Here is a 27,198-nt window from a genome sequence, read left to right on the forward strand (position 1 = left end):
GAGTGAAAAGAAAAGAAAGCTTAACAATGCAGCAAACAGGAGCTGTGATATTTTATTATTTTATTCTTTTTTATTCTTCTTTAAGTGTGTTATAAAAGTGTAAAAGAAGGGAAAGCATTAGCAGCAGTGGAACAGTGTTAGTGTATATTATCAGGAACACTTGTGTCTGTGGGGAACGATGTCACGGAGTGAAGTCACACAATGAAGCATTTTGATGCCATAGAGGTGTTTCTGCTTCTGGACCAGAACATTTCTCTCTCTCTCACACACACACACACACACACACACTGCACACACACACACACACACACACTGCACACACACACACACACTGTGTTCAGAGGAAGCTGAAGATGAATCTCCTACTACGAGTTTGTAAGTTTGCAGCAATGACAGAGAAGCTAAAAGGACATTGAGGGAAGCGGGAGAAATAACTATTAGTTTGGATAAAACAGGTTTTGTGTGTAATTAGAGGTCATGTGACCAGAAAGACGTTAGAAGAAAGATGTTACTGATGTGGTGGAGAAAAGATTGAACACAGTTAAGAGCTGATTTTACTTTAATCTCCTCATTTTAATTAGTGTTAAAAAGTAAGAGGAAATGATGAGGGCAATATGTTTTTTAATTGTTAAGCAGCTGTTTGTTATGCTGAATGTTTGTGTTGTATTAACTCTTATTCATGTCTTTCTCATGCGAGAGCGAGGCCAGAGAAGCTCAGATGAGAGAAGAGGCTCCGGTGGAGGAAAGCTTTCAGCCTCAAAAGGAGAAGATGGTGCTGGAGTTTTGTGCAGGTGTTTAACTGGAGTTTCTCAGCAGAACATTGATTGAAATGACCTGTGTAGAGTTCACACCTCTGTGGTGTTCAAATGCCGAGCAAAACACAGGGCATGATGACTCTTCCACGCATGCGCAGAAGGACACTTCCGGCCTTACGGACGTTACCGCGCGATTTTTATTTTTACTTGTCTGGAGTCATCCGACATTACGCTTAAAGGAAAGGTGAAAACACACATAATATTAACTTACCGCTTAAAAGAAGCTTTTCAATCTCCATCCAGTTTATAGTGCTTCTTAGTCCTCTGGTGGTAGAGCGCTAGTTTTTGTCCCAAATTCCATCAGTAAGTTAGGAGTTGTAGACTGTTCATTCTAACGGACATCATTAGCGAGGGATCTGTTTCGGTTCACTAGCTAGTTGGCAATTTCAGTAGGCAGTGAAATAACTAACACTTTGGTGGTAGCTAGCAAGTTAGCGAATGTAGCTGTGTACAGATTCATTTGAAGATGATGCACTACTAAAAGGAAACAAGTCTGGTTGTGGTAATGCTAGCTAATAAGCTACACATTAGCTGTTAGGGTGATTTTTCTTAAATGTACAGAGCCAAAGCAACACAAGTAGGGGAGAGTCAACTGGAAGAACTTGTTGAAAAACTGGATGCCCAGGTCTGTTACTTACAGTCATTCTCTGTAGAATTATATTGTACTATGTGTGTTTTTTTGTAGCTGTAAAGCAATGTTTTTAAACTAAATGGTGTCATGGCTCACTTGTTGACACTCCATAACCTGTGTTTCTTGGCAGACCATGGATGTAATTTCACACAGGAGCTCTACTGTTCTTCATGGTCTTCCCTTGTACATGAGAGAGACAACTTCAATTTCAAACACCATTCTGGTCATTTATTTTGAGTTTTATTTGAACTTTTACAAGCACTACTGCTGCAAACCTAAACTAAACACCTTACAAAGGTTTACCCCAGTTCAGTTGTTTCAGGTTCTTTATGAAATAGTTGACTGTTGTCCATTATTTACTGTGTTTCATAGGACACTGATGCATTGGGGCCGTGCACAAAGGGCATGAAAATGGGAATCCTTGAAGTGGGAAATGACTGCACTGCTCACTCAGGATCAAATTCCACGGTGGTCAATGCGGCAGTCGTATTGGAAGAGGAAGTAGTTATGGACAATCTGGGAGACTCCATAAAAGCCTTCATTCTCCTCTTTGGTCTGCTTTATGCTCTTAACATAGAGTATCCCAAAGACTTAAGGTACACCTTTGAAGCCGTCCAGAAAATCTTTGTGAACCTTGGAAGTGAGAGCACTGCAAGAGTGCAGTCTCTAAAGAACAAATGATTGCAGCTGTAATTTAAACATTTTCATGCCAGTGATTATTTTTGGCAATACTGCAGTTGGAAACAGATGTCTGACAATTATTTGAATTTTTTGGCAGAGTTGCTGAACAGCATGGTTGAACTTTCACACCAGATGTTTGACAGACTTGAATTCTTCTTAGAATTGTTGAATTTGGTTTTACATGGTTGAACTTTTGCACAAGATGTTTCAGAAATCTGTCCATTTAAATGAACAGAAATCATTTAATTAATCCTTCATTTTAATGTCTTTTAAACGGTACTTTAAGGAACCATATTTCTTTTGATCTAAAGCAAAGGCATTTGATTTTGAAGTGAACCTGTAAGACCTTTAGATGGAGAAGTGAAATTAGTAAGCTTTGTAAATCAGAGTTCTCATGCACTTTTCTGCAGTTCAAACCAGTTTACTCTAGGTGATATTATTGCGTAGTCTGGTACTAAAATGCAGTAATGATATATTTCATTTACATATGTATTACTTTAACATGCAGTGTGCACATATTCTGTTTTAAATTGTTCTTTTGTACACAGAACTTCCAGTTCAAATCAGGATGCTGTAAAATAAATGTATGTAAAATATACATACAGAATTTTCTAATTGCACTTGAGCTTTTACAGTGTATTGTATCTCTTGTGTTGTGTTTTGCACAGTTCTGTTGTATGCAGTACTTTTGTGCAGTTCTACACTGTATGCTCTTACAGATCTTATTAAAAATCAAGAAATGAAGTCTTCATGTTCTGCCTCCTATATGGACTCAGAGCCATTTACTGTTCATTGTGTAAAATGTTAAAAGAAAGCAGATTATTTATGGCTCATTAGTGATGTATGACCTACAACCTTTGTGGGAAATAAGTTCACCGTGTTTGTTGTTGCCATGACGCCTCACACTGTACATTGTTTTTGTTGGAGCAAAGCCTGTAGGTTTATTCATAGCAATGAGTTTAAATCCTGCTAATTAATACTTACCATGCTAATTGATATTTCAAGTCTAAAAACACACACAGTATCATAGAAACTTGACTGCACTGTGCTAGCTAGCTTAAAGTCTATCTCTAGCAGGTATTTTTATATATATTTTTAAATAATTTTTTATATTTTAGGCATTTATTCAACATTATGCTAATGATGACACATTCTTTGTAGATTCTCTGTAATAATGCTTGAGGGTTATTATGTTCTATAATACTGACTATACAGTGTGCTGTGTTGAGGAGGTAAATATACATCACTCATCAGAGTTAGCTGGCTAGCTTATTGCTAACAAAAGATGAACATGGAGGTGTGCATGTTTTTTCCAGGCCAAAATGACACTCACCATTCAAGTTAAGTCAAACACAGCACTATATTACAGCATGGATACAGACTCAGGTGCAAACACACACACACACACACACACACACACACACACACAAATAAAAAACAATTAAAAATATATAAACACACGATTTAATAAATTTAAAACATAATTATGTACAGAGTCGACTAAATTAAACTTTTCTGATCTTAATTTTCTAAAAACTTCAGTAGGAAAGAAATGACTTTAACTCAGTGTATAAACAGTGTATAACTTTGAGCAATGACCAAATTACTGCATTGAACTGATACTATAAGATATTTATAATGTGTTTTAAACATAAATGTTTCCTTCTGCTAATGTAAATGGAAAAACATGAACATACTGTATATACAAAGCTATTAAATGTCATTATAAGTGCATTAACAGTTTCTGTTTTGCTGTTAATAAGAAAAGATTCATTACTGTACAGTTAAAGTTTATTTATCTCAGCTGGTGCATTTTTACAAACAACTAGAGAAGCAGAAGTGCTGACATGTTGTACACCATCTGATTATCACTAAATGATCATGTTTTTCAAACACTTTGTACTGTAAGAGTTTATCCTCATCATCCTCTGTGTGTGAGACTCAGATCAGATCAGATCAGAATTAAAGCGGCTAAAATCTGTAAAGAAAGAGAAAAGAGCAGAACGATCAGATTTGATCAAATGTTTATCAGAATCAGTCATCAGATTCCTCACAAGAAAAATCAGTGTAAACACTGTGTGTGTGTGTGTGTGTGTGTGTGTGTGTGTGTAAAGTACAGTATTTATATTCAGAGCCCCGAATACACATATTACACTACAAAACAAACAGAAATGATTAAACTACATAATCAGTAAAAATCACTGTTACTGTGTGTGTGTGTGTGTGTGTGTGTGTGTGTGTGTGTGTGTGTGTGTGTGTGTGTGTTTCAGTCAGTAACTCACTGTAGTGTCTCCAGTTTACAGTGTGGATCCTTCAGTAGATCAGAGAGCAGCTTCACTCCTGATTCTCCTGGTTCATTGCGGTTCAGATTCAGTTCTCTCAGGTCTGATGAGGTGTTTGACTTCAGAGCTGAAACCAGAGCAGCACAACCTTCACCTGTAATACTGCAGTATTCCAGCCTGTAGAGAGATCAACATTTATAGATCAACACACACACACACACACACACACACACACAATGCTTCACAGCCCATGAAGTGTGTGTATGAAAGCCAGAAGTAAATCCAGATTGTTACACGTCTATTTCACTGTTTGTTATTTTTGAATCTGGAAAACTATAGCAGTTATTGCTGCTCTATTAAAATTGTGCTCCAGGACAGACAACATTTTATTAATCTAAAACAGCCATATGACACAAATGCAGGATCCACAGTGTGAAAGTGATGATCTGACCTCAGTGTCTCCAGTGTACAGTGTGGATTCTCCAGTCCAGCAGAGAGCAGCTTCACTCCTGAATCCTGCAGGTTATTATTGTGACTCAGGTCCAGTTCTCTCAGACTGGAGGAGTTTGAGCTGAGAACTGAGGACAGAGCTCTACAGCTTTCCCCTGTGAGATTACAGCCACGCAGCCTGGGAGAGAAATGATGATGTATCAGAACACTGACATCTCAAACACAAACATACACAAATATAATTTATCCTTTTACTTAGAAGGTTTTGCGTGTACTGTCTCTCTCTCTCACACACACACACACACACACACACACACACACACACAGAGAAAATGCGTTTTGATAGAAGTTGGGGAGCGCCGTCCTCAAATTATTGTGATTAAAATCCCCAGCACTGATAAAAGCTCCATCCGGATGCGGTGTTTGCAGCTTGCTAATAAGGGATTCACTTTTTTCCGGGGGTTTAACAATGTTATTGGACGCCAATTATCTCATAAAGGAGGATTTTTATTTGGCTTGGGAATTAAAGTAATCAAACCTGGGCATAAAGTAGGTGGAAGAAAAGATTTATTTATACTTTCCTTATAAACACTTAGCAAGAAGGGAGCTATATTTTTACTGAACATATGATAGAATTCTGATGTGAAACCGTCTGTGCCAGGAGATTTATTTAATTTTAATGATTTAATCGCTTCTTCAACTTCTTTTAAAGTAATGGGAGCATCACAAAAAGCTTGCTCAGTATTACTCAATTCATTTATGTAAGATAATCATTCAAAAAAATCAAGAGCACGTTGTTTATTAAATTTAGATGTATATAAATCATTATAAAATTTGGCACAAAAATTGGCAATTTTTTTTTATTTGTTGCTTTTCCAATCTAAAAAAATAAGAAGAATTTTGCTCACCTTCTTCCATCCATCTTTTCCGTGATCTAACAGATGCTCCCTCAGCTTTTTGTTTGTAAAACTCATCTAATATATTTTGGTAATGGGCAAGTTCAACGTTTTCAGCATCAGATGACAGATTTAGACAGAAGATCTGAAATTTTGTATATTATAATACTTTCGTCATTTTTTTTCTTTTTCGCCAGTTTACTGCTAAATGTTCGTAAAAATTCACCGATTTCATATTTTGCTAACTCCCAATGACTACCAAAATTATTTTCTTTATTTGCTTTTTTCCAATAACTAATAATAATAGCTAATAAATATAAAAATAAATATTCAGTACAGTTAGCTAGCTAATAAATATAAATATAAATATTCAGGACAGTTAGCTAGCTAATAAACATAAATATAAATATTCAGTACAGTTAGCTAGCTAATAAATATAAATATAAATACTCAGTACAGTTAGCTAGCTAATAAACATAAATATAAATATTCAGTACAGTTAGCTAGCTAATAAATATAAATATAAATATTCAGGACAGTTAGCTAGCTAATAAACATAAATATAAATATTCAGTACAGTTAGCTAGCTAATAAATATAAATATATATATTCAGTACAGTTAGCAAGCTAATAAATATAAATATAAATATTCAGTACAGTTAGCTAGCTAATAAATATAAATATATACATTCAGTACAGTTAGCTAGCTAATAAATATAAATATAAATATTCAGGACAGTTAGCTAGCTAATAAATATAAATATAAATATTCAGTACAGTTAGCTAGCTAATAAATATAAATATAAATATTCAGTACAGTTAGCAAGCTAATAAATATAAATATAAATATTCAGTACAGTTAGCTAGCTAATAAATATAAATATTCAGTACAGTTAGCTAGCTAATAAATATAAATATATACATTCAGTACAGTTAGCTAGCTAATAAATATAAATATAAATATTCAGTACAGTTAGCTAGCTAATAAATATAAATATTCAGTCCAGTTAGCTAGCTAATAAATATATATATTCAGTACAGTTAGCTAGCTAATAAATATAAATATAAATATTCAGTACAGTTAGCTAGCTAATAAATATAAATATTCAGTACAGTTAGCTAGCTAATAAATATAAATATAAATATTCAGTACAGTTAGCTAGCTAATAAATATAAATATATATATTCAGTACAGTTAGCTAGCTAATAAATATAAATATAAATATTCAGTACAGTTAGCTAGCTAATAAATATAAATATATATATTCAGTACAGTTAGCTAGCTAATAAATATAAATATATATATTCAGTACAGTTAGCTAGCTAATAAATATAAATATAAATATTCAGTACAGTTAGCTAGCTAATAAATATAAATATAAATATTCAGTACAGTTAGCTAGCTAATAAATATAAATATAAATATTCAGTACAGTTAGTTGAAGATGCCACCCTCACTCTGATGGATAAGGTTGGAAAATACTTGGATGTGGCAGATTGTTGTGTTAGGATTTTATTTATGGATTTTTCTTCTGCTTTTAATACTGTGAACATAAACATTCTTTTGAGGCAGCTGGAGAAGTTGCAGGTGCGCCAAACCCTTATCTTATGGATTAACAGTTTTTTACGGGATCGTCCACAGCATGTATTGGTAAATGGCAAAACGTCAGAGAATGTGGTTTTAAACACTGGCCTTCCACAGGGGTGTGTTTTATCACCAATTCTATTTTCTATTTATACAAACGAAGTGACCTGTGATAACGATAAATTGACGCTTATAAAATATGCAGATGATATGGCACTGGTGGGATGTGTAAAGGATATTCACTCATTAGATACTTACCTCAATTTTGTTAATTTTATCACAGTTTGGACAGAGGAGAGTTCTTTGCAGCTTAATGTTAGTAAAACTAAAGAAATGTGTTGTGGCGTGAACAATGTACGAGCACTTTGTGAACCTGTGTTAGTTAATGGAGAGGAAGTTGAACAGGTGGGATCTTTTAAATTTTTAGGTACAGAGATTAACTCCCAATTTTCATTTGATAAGCATTCAGACAATGTTTTTAAAAAGGCTTATCAACGTTTAGGCTAATTGAGAAAACTGAGGAGTTTTAACACTGAAAAGGACGTTTTGATGGCTGTATATAAATCACTTATCAAATCTGTTCTTACTTTTAATATTGTATCCTGGTTTAACTCTCTTTCTGTTAAAAGCAAAAACAAACTTTTAAGGATTATAAATGTGGTGAGTAAAATAATTGGTGAGAGACAAACACCTCTCCCTGATCTCTTTACTGTGGCATTAAAAAGGAAAGCCTCTGTTACTGTGGGAGACTCGTCTCATCCCCTGTATAGTTCTTTCCAGTTACTTCCCTCTGGCAGACGGTATAAAGTGCCTTTAGTGAAAAGGGCCAAGTATAAGAAGACCTTTATCCCAACTGCGATTGGTGTTTTAAATAGGATCTTAAAATGAATTTTTTATGTATTATTATAGTTGTGAAGTGATGTATGTAAAGTAAAGTGTTGTTGTGATGATTATTTGTATTGTTTGTGTGTTGAACCTTTTGTCTAAAGACAATTTTATACCCTATTTGGGATCGACAATAAAGCTTTTGAATTGAATTTAAGTGAAAAAGACAGATTCAGGTATACAAAATACAAAAGCATAAATACCACAAACGATGTAGAAATTGGGGGGCTGGATGATTGTTTCTGGGAGAAACACACTGTTGCCTGATAAAGCCACCAGGGGGCGCCGTCATCAGCTGCCTGAACAACCTCAACTGGAGTATTCCTACAGTCACTACTCACAGCTTGTGATGATCGGTCAGTGTATGCAGTGAAGTGTATAAAGAGACGTTAAATCACCAAATCACTGTTACTGTGTGTGTGTGTGTGTGTGTGTGTGTGTTTCAGTCAGCAACTCACTGTAGTGTCTCCAGTTTACAGTGTGGATCCTTCAGTAGATCAGAGAGCAGCTTCACTCCTGATTCTCCTGGTTTATTGTGGTTCAGATTCAGTTCTCTCAGGTGTGATGAGGTGTTTGACTTCAGAGCTGAAACCAGAGCAGCACAACCTTCACCTGTAATACTGCAGTATTCCAGCCTGTAGAGAGATCAACATTTATAGATCAACACACACACACACACACACACACACACACACAATGCTTCACAGCCCATGAAGTGTGTGTATGAAAGCCAGAAGTAAATCCAGATTGTTACACGTCTATTTCACTGTTTGTTATTTTTGAATCTGGAAAACTATAGCAGTTATTGCTGCTCTATTAAAATTGTGCTCCAGGACAGACAACATTTTATTAATCTAAAACAGCCATATGACACAAATGCAGGATCCACAGTGTGAAAGTGATGATCTGACCTCAGTGTCTCCAGTGTACAGTGTGGATTCTCCAGTCCAGCAGAGAGCAGCTTCACTCCTGAATCCTGCAGGTTATTATTGTGACTCAGGTCCAGTTCTCTCAGACTGGAGGAGTTTGAGCTGAGAACTGAGGACAGAGCTCTACAGCTTTCCTCTGTGAGATTACACCAACGCAGCCTGGGAGAGAAATGATGATATATCAGAACACTGACATCTCAAACACAAACATACACAAATATAATTTATCCTTTTACTTAGAAGGTTTTGCGTGTACTGTGTGTGTGTGTGTGTGTGTGTGTGTGTGCGTGTGGGACGGCGGTCTTTTAGATCTGTATCTAAACGTTTCACACTAAATTTTGTCCCCATAAGATCAAAACTACAAGAATTTGTGTTAATATTTTCTGTCCCTCTTTGTGTGTGTGTTAAATCTGTATCCACAGTGTGAAAGTGATGATCTGTGGCCATATGTATAAAGCGGCTCAGAGTAAAATTTTAGTCTTAAGTTTCTCAAAATTCTAACAATGACATCATTTTAGTCTTATTCCTAGACTTAAGAGTAAGTGTGATTCATAAAGGTTCCTAAGTGTTAAGACGAGGTCTCAGCTCCTAAATTATTTAAGAGTGCTCCTAGTTAGGAGGAACAACATGGCAGCAGAGAGGCGGAGACCTCGCACTTTCCAACAAAGAAAGAAGGTGTTGGAATTATATGACGACAGCGAGTTGATAAAACGATACAGGCTTGATCGTCAAGGTTTTCTTTCTGAATCCATTTTTTTATTAAGATAAGCAACTTTGGTCTTTCCTTTATATAAAGCTGTGAGTGCAATTTAGAATGACGTGATTCATCAGATTAATTACTTAAATAGCATCACATTTGTCATGTGTCGAAACTCGTTATTAAAACTGAGCAAAACTGTGTAAAATAAATGCATGTATTTATTCGTAATATTTTTGGAAATTTTGAAAATAAATTTAAATATTAAAATAATTGTTTCTTAATCATTACTGAATGGTGTCATGCTGCTGTGACTTTCCCCTCGCAGGCTCACTATTGGCTGATTCAGAGGTTGAAGGTGGCCATTTTGGGTGACATCATTGTAGGACTTATTTCACAACAATGTCTCGGTAATATAACAGATGGCTATAAGGCTGTATGCCGCCCCCCTTTGGGGAAGTCACATCATAATTCTATACTATTATACTATAATAGTGTAGTATTATAAAGCATAATACTCTACATCTGTTACCCAAATATCGAGCCAAGCTTAAACGCGAAAAACCGGTGATTAAAGAGATACAACTGTGGACGGATCAGAGTAAAGAGGAACTTAGAGACTGTTTTGATGGAACTGATTGGCAACTGTTCTTTGATGCATGCGATAATGTACATGAAATTACTGACACTATTACGTCTTATATGTGTTTTTGTGAAAACAATTGTGTTAAAACAAAAACAATTCGAGTATATCCAAATAACAGGTCGTGGCTTACCAAAGATTTTAAAACGTGTCTTAAAGAGAAAAAAGTTGCCTTTTTAAAGGGTGATTATGAGCTAGTTAGAGTAAAAAGAAAGGAACTTATGGGACAAATTAAGAAAGCTAAGTTGGAATACAAGAATAAGATTGACAGTAAGTTATATATGGGTAATGTAAAGCAGGCTTGGGAAGGACTTAACACTATAATGGGAAGAGAGATGAGAAAACCAAGGTATTCCTCACAAAGTGTGTCTTTCGTAGAGGAGCTGAATGTCTTCTTTGGTAGGTTTGATCATGGAGAGTGTAATATTGAGTGTGATAGAGTATGTCTTAATATTCCTACATAGGAGCCTATTGTTTTTCAGGAGTAGGAAATTGCAGCTAGTCTTGCTCATATCAAGCCAAATAAAGCACCAGGCCCAGATGGACTGAAAGGTCGAGTGTTAAAGGACTGTGCTTTTCAATTGACTGGTGTCTTCACTCAGTTGTTTCAACTCTTGTTGAATAATAGGGTAGTCCCTAGTTCATGGAAAGTATCGAACATTATCCCTGTACCTAAAACATCTAATGCCACTCAATTAAATGATTTTAGACCAATAGCTCTCACGTCCATCCTGGGTAAATGTATGGAAAGAGCGTTAATAAGACATATTCAGGCTCATGTCGTTAAAGACTTGGACTCCCTCCAATCTGCATATAAAAAGGCTAGGGGTACGGACGATGCTGCTTTAACTCTATGTAATCTAGTGGCTGAACAGATTCAGCAGACTACAAATTATGTTCGAATTCTATTCATAGATTTTAGCTCAGCTTTTAATTCAATTAACATCCATGTTCTTTTACAGAGATTACTTGATTTAGGAGTGAATGGTGGTCTTATCTGGTGGATTAGAGATTTTCTTGTGAATCGTCCACAAAGAGTGCTCGCTAAGGGTAGAGTGTCAAAGACAATTATTATAAATACAGGAGAACCACAGGGAACAATATTATCACCCTTATTATTCTCATTGTACACAAACAAATTTAAAGTTCAAGATCCACATTTTAGTTTACTGAAATATGCAGATGATATGGCACTTGTTGGCCTTTTGTATAACGGTGGAACTGGAAGAAATGAAATGTATCATAGTTATATAAATTCCCTCCAAAACTGGCGTCAATTGAGTGCACATGAGATAAATGTGAATAAAACTAAGGAGTTAGTGATTAGTAGAAATAAAAGTGAAGTTCCTGAACAATTACAACCTTTGATACTCAATGGACACCGAGTGGAAATGGTTACTAGTTTTAAATATTTGGGAACATTTATAGATAATCACCTGACTTTTGATGAAAATGTTGACTATATTTTTAAAACGTCAATGCACAGGTTGCATCTTATAAGAAGGCTGAAACATTTTGGTGTGAGCGAGCATATTTTAGAGATGGTTTATAAGAGTCTTGTGGAGGGTATTATGTCTTTCAATAGGGTTATGTGGTATGGAAATGTGAGTGCTAAAGCAAAGCAAAAATTGTTCAGGGTGGTTAATATAGCTAGTGCGATTGTAGGAAAGACTCAGAAACTATTAAATGATATTTATACAGCTAAAGTTAAACAAAAAGCTGTAGTTATTAGAGAGGATTCACTACACCCTTTGCACTGTGAGTTTCAGTTGTTGCCATCAGGGCGACGTTTTAGACAACCTCGGGCAAGTAAAAATGTGTATCAGATGTCATTTGTGCCAACTGCAGTTAGAATTTTAAATGCTGAGACATGAATATTAATATGTATGCAGATATATGTACATGTGGGAATGTATATATGTGTATGCTAAAGTGAAATGTTGAGTCAATTGTATTGTATGGTATTTTATTCTATCTTACCTTTTAGAGTTGTTATGTAAGTGTCTTTTATTGTATTGGTCTTGTTATAATGTGTTGTGAAGCCAAAGACAAATTTCCATTTGTGGACAATAAAGGAAGGAAGGAAGTAAGTAATTAAATGCCACCTCAGTCAGCACTTAAGAGTCAGTCTTAGACTTTGCTGAAAGTTGCTTTTAGCTTCTTTATAAAAAGCAAGTCCTACTTTTTACTAAGAATTTTTTTATGCTTAATTCAAAGCTTAAGTCTATTCTTAAGAGCATTTCTGAGAAGTTTTATACATACGGCCCCTGACCTCAGTGTCTCCAGTGTACAGTGTGGATTCTCCAGTCCAGCAGAGAGCAGCTTCACTCCTGAATCCTGCAGGTTAATACTGTAACTCAGGTCCAGTTCTCTCAGACTGGAGGAGTTTGAGCTGAGAACTGAGGACAGAGCTCTACAGCTTTCCTCTGTGAGATTACAGTCACGCAGCCTGGGAGAGAAATGATGATATATCAGAACACTGACATCTCAAACACAAACATACACAAATATAATGTTTATCCTTTTAGAAATTAAGCACTTTTTAATACATCCTAAAAGCTCTCTTGTACCTGCACTAATGAAATAATTAAACACACCTGAGTAAATCACAAACACCTGTGAAGCCCTACGTCCCAAACATTATGGAAATGGAGGGAAATGTATAGAAAGTGCTGTAATTTCTACATGGTAAACCATAAATGTATAAAAATACCACTGATTAAACTCTGAGAATGTGCACTTTAACCACATGTGAATTGTTGGAGTCCAAGTTTAAAACTGTGGCATACAGAGACAAATAAACAATAAATCCTATATGCTACACTGGCATGTGTGTGTATGTAGACTTCTATAGAAAAGATAACAAAGATGGCAGTCCATTATTCTGTTATTCACTATTCATCATCATTATTCATCACTATTTCAGTTTTTTCTTGTGACTAATATAAGCCGTTTTGTCAGTGACATGTCCACAGTATGAGATTTATAAGCATTTGGGAAGCATTTTGTAACAACAGTTACGTTGTGAACCTGTTTAGCTTTATGTCTGGAACTTTTGTCTCTGTGTGAGTTTTCTCTTTGGTTGTGTTTTCGTAAAGGGATCGGTGTTTGGTTGTCATGTGACATGGCGACTCGCTGGGAATCATGGAAATAGCCGTATTTCCTCGATCTTATTAGCCAGAGACCGTACAGTGGCAGGGAAGATGCTCGGTAGCGTTGGACGATGCGGGTTGAGCTTTAGCTTTAGCCCGCAGGCCGCCCCGCTTACCCCGGCTTTGTTTACGTTCGCGACGCCGGCGACGGGCACTTCCTGTCGGACTGGCCGCTCACTTGAGTCCGAGGACCGGAGTGTCTCTGATGGTAGCAGATGGAAGTTTAATGTCTAGTAGATTTTGTCGGCTGTATAAAGTGATCGCAAGGTTGTGACGAACAACCAAGTTTAACATAACTGGTCTTCAAGATGCCTCTGACAACCACAAACCTCAGATTAAAGCCAGATTTTCATGATTCTGGTTCACTCACAAAATCAAGGCATAAGATCAGTGCAGTGTGTAAACATCAGCAGGATGTAATGTCACACAGAGCAGCACAAAGTCAGTGTAAAAACATGGAAATGTAAAAACCAGCGTTGCCAACTATTTTCAATGGAAAGTAGCTAAATGTCGCTAAATGTCGTCATGCGTCATTAGCGTATTAATGACGTCATCACGTCGTATCTGCACTCTGCCGCTGCGTAATGTCGGCACTTCATAACTGTTTTCTCCCCTAATCCGTGCTCACTAATTTAATATAAATATATAGCCGAATGTCCAGTAAAGCTGTTCTCAATTACATATTTTCTGTCAGTCACCCAAACAGAACTTACTACATGTTAACCAGAAGTTACTTCCACAGCACTGATAAAATTCCGGTGAACCACGACGTCGTTGGACAAAAACCACTCTACATGTAAGTTAAAGACAGCATATGTGCTGTGATATTATCAGTTCTGTTTACGTGGACAATGAGAACTCATAGAGAATGTGTTCTGCCACACAATATTTTGCTTGTTCTCTCACAGTGTAGGCTACAAGTCACAACAATGATATTCAGTTTCAGTCAGGGACGTTAGTGATCATCTGCCCCTAGAGGAGAAACCTTTGGTTCAATTATTTGCATATTTACAAAATAATAATAATAATAATAATAATAATATTATAATAAAATACTGTGCATATTTACAAACGAACTATGTGCATATTTACAAAAAATGTGAATACTAAAAACTGCATTTTAATCAACAGATTGAAATTGTCATAAAATGGAGTCAATCTATGCTCAAATACTCTATTATTATAATATGATAATTTAAGTGAACGGAGATAATGAACATTACATACATAGGAAATGAAAAAGATTTTAAAAAAAAATTTTTTTTTTTTAAGTCAGCCTGCCTCACAAAACCAAAGCAAATTCATTGTATGTGAAAGAAAAACACTATTTAACAACTTTTGTGATTCTGATTCCAGATCACTCCATGAGAATGCTGAGACAGAATTCGTCATCATCCACAAGATCCATACCCTCAGTGCTCTCCTCCTGTGGGGTGATATTGGATGCAGAGGATGAGCTAGAACCTGGACAGGACTTAAATGAATAGGCAGCTGAAGTGCCAAAGAGCTGCAGCACTTTATCAGGCAGTTTGTGCTCATAACATGCATCTCCAGCCAACCTCAAACCATATCTAATATACAGAATAGAGCTGAGGGTCTGCAGGGACATGCGGTTCCTGAGTTTGTTTGTAATGACACCCATTTGACTGAACAGCCTCTCTACCTCAGCATTTGAGTGTGGGAGGGAGAGGACAGAAACTGCAACAGAAGCCAAGTCTTCATATGGGTTTATGCCTGCTGAAGCTCTATACTTCTTAACTTCAGCCCAGAATGCCAAAGTGTTTGTTGTTTCCTCCCATTTCTGAAGGTGAATAGACCTCCACTGATTAATAGTTTTATCAGTTGTGGCGGGGCAATATCCTAACAGGTCTGCAAGTTTTGCCATGTCTGTAAGGCTCTTGTTGTGGTTTAGTGTCTCCCCCACATTGAACAAAGACATGTGCTGCAGTATCTCGATATTGTCTGGGAGCCTTGCTCTCAATTCATTTGCTAAGGAGATGGTGTAGTTCACACATCTTCTTCGCACACAGTCCTCCTCCTCGGGAGAGAGGTTCAGCTGTGCTGCCTTGGACTCAAATATATACCCAAGGTATGGTTTGGGAGAAATGTGTCCATCTATTGGCTCTTTAAGGACATCAATTTTTGCCATCGGATTAATGACTCTGCTGCAGACAGACTTTATAAGCCTCGTTAAACAGTCAAGCAGCTTGAGCAGATCCGACTGTTCCCCCTCAAAAACCTTAACAGCAGACTGCACCTCACTAATTATAGATTTTAAAAAGTGAGATACAGGAGGTTCTGTGGGTCACTGTACATGGAATGTAGAACATCTGCCATGTAACAGTGCTCACTCAACATGGTGAGACTGAAATGCAATTTTAACTCCTCCCACTGATCCAGGATTCTGGACACAGCAGGCTCTATGGAAAGCCAGAGTGTGGCACAGACCTTTGTTATAAGTAAAGGCTTCTCCCCACAGTTTATTGTCTGACAGACGGCCTTGTATGCCTCTCTGCGCTTTGGAGAAATAGAGAACCAATTATAGGTTTCTCTAACAAGACATTCCACGCTACGTGGAAGAGTTTTTGGAGGCAGAGCTTACAGCTAACTGTAGCGAGTGACACACACAGCCGATAAGGACTAGATGTTTTAAGTCACTCTCCTCCCTCACAATTTTGTGCACACCATTGTACACTCCTGTCATTACAGATGCATTATCTGTGCCAATGCCAAGCAAGTTCTCCCTCTTGAGACCACACTTCCCAAGAAAATCTAGAACTGCTCTGGCTATTGTTCTAGCATCCCCTCCCTCCAGCTCAACAAGGCCTAGGTAGGTAGCCACCACATTTGCCTTGTCCTCACTAAAATACCGACTTACAATCCCAAGGTACTTTGAGACACTTACATCAGTGCTTTCATCAAGAAGGAGGCTGTATTTGCTGTCACCAATATCAGCCACCAATCTTTTAAGGAAATATGGTGCCAACACCCCATGGATCATTTCAGTACTCTTGGTACAGTGCATCCGAAAATGTTTGGCTGCACTGGAATCTGGAAAAGCAGCTTTGCATGCTTTACCAATGTGGTCACAAGAGAGAATGGAGCAGTGCTCTGCTATAGCCATTGCCATTGTTGCCTCTGCCTGTTTTAAAGAGTCAGTGTTTTTTGGACAAAATGGCAATGTAGATTGCTTGGCTTGATTATAAGGCTTGGACTTTTCATTGTGCTTCTGAGTTGATGCATGCTTTTTAATGTCAGATAACTCGGCACAAAATTCTGTCTTGCAGTACAGACAGTAAGCCCTTGTGTCATTGCCACATAGAGCTTCAGCCACCCCTTAAATTCAGGGATCAGCTCCCATTCTTTTCTATATTTTTGGGAATATATTTTAGAGTGTGACATGTTACTATTTGAAAGTGTGTAATGTTCTAGCTGTGTGTGTATGTATTTATATTTGTATTGTGTATGCACTTTTTATATTTGTATTATGTGTATATGTTTTTTATATGTGTATATGAGTTTAATGAAGTTTATTGTTGTGTTTGAATAAGTACAGTGTAGAGTCTGTAGATAAACTATCTGAATTCAGTGAGATTAAAAACTGGAATGAACTAAAGCCCTGTGGTAGTGAGTAATATAAGCGCATGACAAGAATAAACGGTCACAATAATCTTTCAAATTTAATACAAAGGAGAAGCTGGTAAGTGATTGGTCTGTGGCAACACAGCGTGCACATGCGCAGTTCATTCACATCTATGTCAGCTGCTGTGCGGTCAACGGAATGCGCTGCTCGTCTCTCAGCCACTCACTGAACAGAGCAGACGCACAGAGGGGTGTGACTGCAGCAGGGAAGCAAGACCTCGTGCTCACGCAGGACAGTACTGGTGACATTTGGAAAGTTGCTAAGGTTCGTCCAAAAAGTCGCTAGATTTGTCGCTAGTCACTGTTTTGGGAAAAAAGTCGCTAAAGGGGTCTGAAAAGTGGCTAAATCTAGCAACAAAGTCGCTAAGTTGGCAACACTGGTAAAAACATGGAAATGTAAAAAGGGACGGGGTTTGAATGAATTTTCTTCCCATTAAGAATGGAGTGTGTTAAATTAGAGAGATGCATGTGTCATTGTAAAGACCATCATTTTAGTTTTATCTGCATTTAGAAATCATTTTAATGATTTGAATTGGGATTCTATTTCCTTAAAAGCTTTCTGAAGTTTATTTATCACTTCAGCAAAAACAGGAGCACAGCAATAAATAACATCATATCATCAGCATAAAAGTGCATATTTGCATAATCAACTTTTCTTCCTAAATGATTTATATAAATAAAGAATAAAAGTGGTCCCACTGTTGCACCCCTTTATGGATAGACAACACATTAGAAAACAAACCATCAGCCTGAACACAGAGTCCTATCCAACAAATAATGTGAAAACCAAGTAACAGCTCGACTGGACAGCCCTGAGTCAGTCAACCTCTGCAGCAGAATAGAACGGTCAACGCTATCAAACACCTTCCACATATCAATGAAAAGTCAAACACAGTGTTGTTTCTCGTCTAAGGCCGTGACAATATCATTAACTACTTTCACAGCAGCAGTAGTTGTGCTATGGCGTTTTCTAAAAGCAGACTGGTGTTCATGTAGTCATGTATTCACTCTATAAATGTTCCTTTAATTGTTCGCTTATTAAAAGTTCTAGTGTTTGGGCAAGAGCTGATCATTTGGGTGTAGGCCTATAGTTATTAAGATGACAGGGTTCTCCGCCTTTTAGCAGCAGGAGGTTTAAGAAGTAAGCATCTAAACCATCTGGGTCTGCAGATTTTCTAGGATTGAGTTTTTCACTATAAAATACAATATTCATGCTATATTGTGCAGTCCAGACCTGCAGTTAAAACAGTGTAGGAATATTTGTGTTTTTATCAATTAAATTAACTGTATATATGTACTAATTATGTATTATCACATTTCAAGCCAACGTTTGTTTAATGGGTTGAAATCTGACTTTTCTGTCATGTTTTTCCCAAGAAATTAATATTTTTCTCTTTTTTACTGTTATGATATATCTTAGATCTATATATTTTATGCACATTTTATACCTTATTTTGATTGTTTTGTGTTTTTAAGTGAATATGCCATTGAGTGCTGAATAAAGTTAAAACAATCTTATTTTCCCTCAGTAATTAGATTTGGTATTTAAATGTACAAAATTAAGCAGAAAAAAGCACTTAACCAAAGAGGAAAAAATAGCTATTTATTTAATGATGCTCTCTTCAATAAGCTCCCTCATTCTCCTTACATACAGAATAACAGTGAACTGATTAGAGTAATTAATGATAAGCATTATCCTCATCAGTGCAGCATCATTAGTGCTAATTTAAAATAATAAATACTACATTTAGGTAGTTAGTAATAGATTTATGAAATAATTTTAAAATTACTTACTCAGCTTTTCTGGATGCTTTGACCACGGGCAGCAGCCTCAGAAGACATTTCTCTGATCTGTCATATTTCTCCAAATCAAACTCATCCAGATTCTCGTCTGAGTTCAGCAACACAAACGCCAGAGCTGACCACTGAGCAGGAGAGAGTCTGACTCCACTGAGACGATTGTCATCTTTACTTTTCAGGTAATGCTGTACTTCCTGTACTAGAGAATGATCATTCAGTTCATTCAGACAGTGAAACAGATTGATGGATTTCTCTGGAGATGGATTCTTCCTGATCTTCTTCTTGATGAACTCGACTGTTTTCTGTTTGCTGTGAGAGCTGCTTCCTGTCTGGGGCATTAGGTCTCGTAAGAGAGTTTGATTGGACTCCAGTGAGAGACCCAGAAGGAAGCGGAGGAAAAGGTCCAGGTGTCCATTCTCACTCTGTAAGGCCTTGTCCACTGCACCTCTCAGGAAATCAGACATGTTTGATTTGGATAAAAGACCAAACCAGGTTGGAAGTGTTGCATTCTTTTTGTTAATGAAGGAGAGAAATGCGTATAAAGCAGCCAGAAACTCCTGAACACTCAGATGTACAAAGCTGAACACCTTCCCCAGGTGAAGCCCAAACTCCTCTCTGAAGATCTGGGTACACACTCCTGAGTACACTGACACTTCTCTGACATCAATGCCACACTCTCTCAGGTCTTCCTCATAGAAGATCAGGTTTCCTTTCTCCAGCTGTTGGAAAGCCAGTTTTCCCAGTGCCAGGATACTCTCTCTGGTCTTCTGAGGATCAGGGTCACATTTCTGATGGTACTTTTGCTCCTTGTGTTTGATCTGAAAGATCAGGAAGTGTGTGAACATTTGAGTCAGAGTCTTGGGGATCTCTCCACTCTCTGCTTCACCCAACATTCTCTCTAGAACAGTGGCTGAGATCCAGCAGAAGACCGGGATGTGGCACATGATGTAGAGGCTTCTTGAAGACTTCATGTGTGTGATGATTTTATTGGCCAGGCTCTGATCACTGATCCTCTTCCTGAAGTACTCATCTTTCTGAGGATCGCTGAACCCTCGTACCTCTGTTACCTGGTCTACACACTCAGGAGGGATCTGATTGGCTGCTCCTGGTCGAGAGGTTATCCAGAGGAGAGCAGAGGGAAGCAGATTCCCCTTGATGAGGTTTGTCAGCAGCACATCCACTGAGGCTGACTCTGTAACATCGTACAAACTCTCATTGTTCTGGAAATTTAGAGGAAGTCGACACTCATCCAGACCATCAAAGATGAATATCACTTTGTGAACATTACAGTCTATTAATTGTAATTTATTTATTTCTGGGAAAAAGTGATGAAGAAGATTCATCAGACTGAGATTTTTCTGCTTCATCAAATTCAGCTCCCTAAAGGGAAGTGGAAACATGAAGGTGACGTCCTGATTTGCTTTTCCTTCAGCCCAGTCCAGAATGAACTTCTGCACAGAGACTGTTTTTCCAATTCCAGCAACTCCTTTAGTCAGCACACTTCTGATGGACTTGTCTTTAAAGAGCTCATTACATTTGATGGGTGTCTCCTGTGTTGCTGGTCTCCTGGACGCTGTCTCAATCTGTCTCACCTCATGTTCATTATTGACGTCTCCACTCCAACCCTCTGTGATGTAGAGATCTGTGTAGATCTCATTCAGAAGTGCTGAGCTTCCATGCTGTGAGATTCCTTCATTAATTCTTTTACATTTCTCTCTCAGTTTGGATTTGAGTTTCTGCTTGTACACGAGTTCTATTGAAAAGAAGAATAAAATGTAAACTCTATGATCATCTCTGTTGACTATTGATATTTTCATATCTGTATAGCGTATGTAATGTCAGAACTGATCTGTTATTATATTCTGTTGATAAAAGCACATCATTATGATGTGTTGAATAAATTTAGAGCAGTTTCCTTCCTCTAAAGTTAAAGTGATGTTATAATCCCATGAGCTCTTACTGTTCTGCAGTGTGTTAGCGAGATCTGTGTGGTTCATGTTCTTCAGGACGTGCAGTGTGATCTTCAGCGCTCCCTCTCTGACACTGCTCTGATCCTCCTCACCCTCCACCTCCCTCTCAGAGCATGCTGGGTAATCTGGACTCAGGAGCTTCTTAAATCTCTTCAGCTCATTCTTTAACAGAGTGATGACTTTGTGCTCCAGATCCTGATTTGAAACAGAAAGAAAAAAATGCAAAAACACTATAATGTCACATGAGTATGTGTTCGTTACTGAAAACTTTATTTTACTGAAAATATAAAACTACATTTTTCTATAATTAATCATAAAACTTCTACAAGCAGATGTAATAAATAAAAGGTTTTGCACTAAATACAGCTTTGGGGATTTTAAAATCGTGTATTCCAGGCCTATTCAATAGGTGGCATCCAGACAAACTGGTTTCAGCTGAGGGCACAGACGAGCAAAATAATGAAGGGGAGTCATGGAGCATTTCTATGTGTTTGAAAGCAATGAGGAAAACAATACACTCGTGTTCTCTCTTAGTGTTGCTCAGTATTTTGTTCTGTCACATTGCAGTGAGAGTGGAATAGGTGTAATGATTACTCAAATCTCTGGCAGCAGACAGATAGAGATATTAATTAAAATGCTGGGATTAGGAAAAGTTACACACACACACCTTGAATATGGCCTCCAAATGACTCTTCTCACTGATTTTTGATTTATTCTTCTGCAGTCTATGAACAAACAAAACACTTGTTAAAGGTTTAACAAGGACTATAAATCATATTCATAACTACAAACACAAAGCAGTGAATACACAGATATTTGAGAGATGTTTGATTATGAGAGTGTGAGTGATAAAACACTGCACTCATACATTAAACTGTCCTCACCTCAGATCACTAGCACAGTCTGTGGCTCTAAAGTCTATTGGACGAATCATTGACTGGTCACTCTTCATGGACACACAGCTGGGTTCAGGTGAGTCTGATCTCTCACCCTGAATCAGACTAAACACACACAACCACTGCATCATTATTACTGTTCTGCAGCAATACTGAATAATTCAGCTGTAGTTAAAATCTGATGATATTCCTTATTAACACTGATACGATTCTTTAACCTTCATACTTTATCCAGCTACAGGGACAACTTGGGGTTAGACGTGTTGCTCAGGAGCTTAATGTCACTAATCATCAGCTGGTTTTGAACATCTTGAGACAAAGCTGCTGAATTAAACTATTCACTCGTCACTTTTCACAGAAACACATCAGAGTCTGATCTGTTTAGTGTTGGTGAATGTGAGAACATTTCTGTTTTTCACTGAGTCACACCCTTCACTCACCTCTCATCTTTCTTTAAGCGCTGGTTCACAGACACACTCATGTTGGAGGTATTATCTCGCATGATTACACCTTTAAACCTACACACACACACACACACACACACACACACACACACACACACAGAGAGAGAGAGAGAATTTGAATTTAAGAACTCACTTTATTTGTTCAGCCAGATAATAATTCACAATACTAATAAAAAAAACAATAATTACAAGGAAAGGAGCATGAAAATAAAATCAAATCCATTTCAAACAGTAAAAGGGAAAAAAAGAAAAAGACACAATACCGCTATGGAGATATGGAGTGTATTTCCGGCCGAGTGGAGGAGCATAAAAAGGCGTCTTCTGAAAGACATGGCGTAGTTTAGTGACGGCTGTTTGCAGCCCAAAGAACTAGCGATTCTACAAAAGTTGCAGATGTACAAATGAAGCACTGAGCCCAGTGACACCATTTAAAAGAACTAGCGATTTTCCCCAATTGGAAGAGACGCCTGACGCTCCAGCGCTTCATTAGAGAGAGAAACACTGCAGGACACATATTTACTTCACTCCAACATGGCGGTGTTAAATCTAACCCTGTATCATCACACGCTTCACTTACAGGGAAATCAGCTCCTACAGTAAACTGTGGAAGTTACAACTTCAGTACAAATCAACTGAACTGTTCTTCATCTAGTGCACATTCACAACATTCACATATTAGAGCTTTACATTTACATACTTACTGTGTTTTTCTCCTGCCAGTGATTTGCTTCCTTATTCCACAAAATGGCGTTTCTCTTAAACCGAAACTGGTTTAGTCCACAGAGGAGGAAGTCAGGAGGTGGAGTCAAAGAATACACACACACACATTTCCTTATCATACCAACTGAAAAACACACATACAAACACACATATAGAGTAATGAAGATGTTCTTGCATGATCCAACCTGCTTTCAGTTTATATCTACAGTATGTGGTGTTATGTGTCTACATATTGTGTGAATGTAAATATGTGAGGTAACTTATATACACACAACATGTACAATTATCTCTAAATATAGTAATTTTAGACACATACATACAAATAAAATACACACACAGATGCACAGATTAAAATGTTAGAAAGTTAAACATGTTTCAATCATAAAATGTTAAAATTTAAAAAAGAAAATCTGATTTTAGCTTGTACTTGTACTTAAGGGGGAATGTAGTTGAGGGCTGTAGTAGCCCGTGCTCACTGTTTGCAGTGGAATTAATTGAACACATTTTACTCCAGAAAATAAAAATTTAAATAGCTCATTTCTCCTTTCACCATTTCTTATCATGAGCTATAGTTGTGTTCATTGTGCATGTCTTTCCACATCTTTATCCACTGAATTCTTTGCTGGGGAGTTTTTCATTTCTGTTCATTTTCATGAAACACAGTCTAAGTGTTAACAGGTCAGAGGTAGAATTACAGTTACTGTTTTATAAAAAAAAAACATTCCTTGTGCAAATTTGATGTCCAACAACAAATATTTGATCAAAATGCATATTTTAGTCTAACTTATTGTTCTTATTTCTCTCTTGCGCTCCGTCTGTTTGACACGCATGCACAAGCATCTTTAAAGTTTGACAGCGAGTCGGTTGCTGTTATGACAAATTGTTTTGTGAAATGGAAATATGCCCATGACTTTTAATTCAGAATATTTACAGATTATACACTGATCAGCCGTAACATTATGACCACTGACAGGTGAAGTGAATAATATTGATTATCTCATTACAATAGCACCTGTGAAGGGTTGAGATATATTAGGCACCAAGTGACCAGTCGGTTCTCGAAGTTGATGTGTTGGAAACAGGAAAAATGGGATAAGCGTAAGAATTAGAGAGACTTTGACAACGGCCAAATTGTGATGGCTAGACGACTGGGTCAGAGCATCTCCAAAACGGCAGGCCTTGTGGGGTGTTCCCGGTATGCAGTGGTTACTACCTACCAAAAGTGGTCCAAGGAAGGACAACCGGTCAACTAGCGACAGGGTCATGGGCTCCCAAGGCTCACTGATGCGCGTCGGGAGTGAAGGATAGTCCGTCTGGTCCGATTCCACAGAAGAGCTACTGTAGCACAAACTGCTGAAAAGTTAATGCTGCTCTGATAGAAAGGAGTCAGAACACACAGTGCAGTGCAGCTTGCTGCGTATGGAGCTGTGTAGCCGCAGAGCGGTCAGAGAGCCCATGCTGACCCTGTCCACCACCCAAAGCTCCTACAATGGGCACATGAGCATCAGAACTGGACCATGGAGCAATGGAAGAAGGTGGCCTGGTCCGATAAATCACATTTTCTTTTACATCATATGGAAGGCCGGGTGCGTGTGCATCATTTATGGGAAGAAGGCAAGCTGGTGGAGGCAGTGTGATGCTCTGGGCAATGTTTTGCTGGGAAACTTTGGGTCCTGGCATTCATGTCGATGCTATTTTGACACATACCACCTACCTAAACATTGTTGCAGACCAGGTACACCCCTTCACGGCAAAGGTATTCCCTAATGGCAGTGAACTCTTTCGGCAGGATAATGCACCCTGACACACTGCATACATTGTTCAAGGAACGGTTCAAGGAACATGACAAAGAGTTCAAGGTGTTGACTCGTCCTCCAGATTCCCCAGATCTCAATCCGATCAAGCATCTGTGGGAGGGGGGACAAACAAGTCCGATCCATGGAGGTCCCACCTTGCAACTTACAGGACTTAAAGGATCTGCTGCTAACGTCTTTGTGCCAGATACCACACACACCTTCAGGGATCTAGTGGAGTCCATGCCTTGATGGCTCAGAGCTGTTTTGGCAGCAAAAGGGGGACCAACACAATACTAGCCAGGTGGTCGTAATGTTATGGCTGACCGGTGTATAAAATAAGAGTAAAATATAAGTTATGCGTTGGAGAAAAGCATCTCTTAAGCGCATTAAACAGCACAAGCACTCGCGGTATTGTCTTGTGTTTTGGCTTGAGACTTAGTAAATGCGTGAGAGTTGGCAACTCTGCAACTGCGACTTTATATCTCACAACTGTTAATCAGCACTGAACTGAGTAATATTTATGTCCACATTATCTCATGAACACCTGCAGAGAGCACAATGAAGTGTGTGTTTACAAAGCACATGAAATAATGATCCTCTGCATTACACTCATGCAGTCACGTGGAAATGGATTTTCCAATGTCTGTATTACTAAATATTTGTGTCCATTATTAGGTTATTTTTTTTATTCATATTTTATTGTGGATATTTTATGTTTTCTGGAAATCATGACATTAAACGTGCAGTTAATAAATTATCAGACCCTATCAGAGAATGATGTTAATTCTATGTTAAATATATAATGTAATAATCTATAAGCCTAGGCATATTTAAAGACCGATTCAAGACTAATCATTGCCAAGAGCAGTCTGATCTGCCTGTGGACTTCTGTGTTCATTTTAATATTTTTATGTAAACCATACCTCATATTTTCTCTTAAATCTAAGCGAACACACATTGCATTGTTGTCAGTGTGCTGTGTGTTGAGCTGCAGTGTGTTGTTCCAGGCGCCACCTGGTGGATGTTGTGTGAAGCACAACAAATGAATTTAAACTCTAAGAAGCGAGACTGCAGGGTGCCGCGTGATCACACGTGACGAATCGCGTGAAACCACGTGAAAAAACGTCCAGTGAAAGTCACATCATCAGTCATTAATAAAGTATATTCACCTGGTTCAACTGGAAAGTTATTCCCAAGTGTAAACCTCAGAAGTTTTATAAACACAGCGTATGTTTTTAAACTCTTGGTTCTTGGTAGGACCGTAATATCAGATTATTAACTTTTTAAAACTTATTGAACATATTCTAATCAATGAACACCAATTAACAGTACACATCTTCCTCATAAAAAATCACACTAGTGCAGAATTTCAAACTGATTGCTGTAGATTTTTAAAATCCATTCCATAAGAGGACTAAATTTAACCAAAACAATTCACACACTAAAGTCATAAACACTCACTATGAGCGTGTGATGATGGTTTCTTAGGGTGAAACACTTTAACTGGAGGATTTTATGGGGTTTTTGGCATGTTTTTATGCATTAGTTCGTTTATCATCCCGTTTCAGTGCTAAATATCTTCAACACAGAACATTTAGAGTGAAAAGAAAAGAAAGCTTAAGAATGCAGCAAACAGGAGCTGTGGTATTTTATTCTTTTATTCTTTTTTCTTCTTCTTTAAGTGTGTTATAAAAGTGTAAAAGAAGGGAAAGCATTAGCAGCAGTGGAACAGTGTTAGTGTATATTATCAGGAACACTTGTGTCTGTGGGGAACGATGTCACGGAGTGAAGTCACACAATGAAGCATTTTGATGCCATAGAGGTGTTTCTGCTTCTGTACCAGAAAATTTCTCTCTCTCACACACACACACACTCACACACACACACACACACACACACACACACTGTGTTCAGAGGAAGCTGAAGATTAATCTCCTACTACGAGTTTTTAAGTTTGCAGAAATGACAGAGAAGCTAAAAGGACTTTGAGGGAAGCGGGAGAAAAAGCTATTAGTTTGGATAAAACAAGTTTTGTGTGTAATTAGAGGTCATGTGACCAGAAAGACGTTAGAAGAAAGATGTTACTAATGTGGTGGAGAAAAGATTTAACACAGTTAAGACCTGATTTTACTTTAATTTCCTCATTTTAATTTGTGTTAAAAGCTAAGAGGAAATGATGAGGGCAATATGTTTTTTTAATCGTTAAGCAGCTGTTTGAATGTTTGTGTTGTATTAACTCTTATTCATGTCTTTCTCATGCGAGA

At 37.6% G+C, this 27,198-nt stretch overlaps 1 protein-coding gene across 1 annotated transcript in view; it reads right to left on the bottom strand.

Annotated features, from left to right (window-relative positions):
* LOC117597395 (uncharacterized) overlaps nt 1-27,198 on the bottom strand; it is a 273,283-nt gene that overhangs the window by 24,676 nt on the left and 221,409 nt on the right. Inside the window, exons 36-40 of the mRNA XM_053235527.1 lie at nt 12,767-12,943; nt 9,137-9,313; nt 8,684-8,860; nt 4,861-5,037; nt 4,410-4,586 (exon numbers count right to left, since the gene is read on the bottom strand). Coding sequence (XP_053091502.1) covers nt 4,410-4,586; nt 4,861-5,037; nt 8,684-8,860; nt 9,137-9,313; nt 12,767-12,943 — 885 coding nt within the window. The remainder of the gene's footprint in view (nt 1-4,409; nt 4,587-4,860; nt 5,038-8,683; nt 8,861-9,136; nt 9,314-12,766; nt 12,944-27,198) is intronic.

Source organism: Pangasianodon hypophthalmus, chromosome 1 (assembly GCF_027358585.1).
Source record: "Pangasianodon hypophthalmus isolate fPanHyp1 chromosome 1, fPanHyp1.pri, whole genome shotgun sequence".
In the NCBI taxonomy this organism is placed as follows: Eukaryota; Metazoa; Chordata; class Actinopteri; order Siluriformes; family Pangasiidae; genus Pangasianodon; species Pangasianodon hypophthalmus.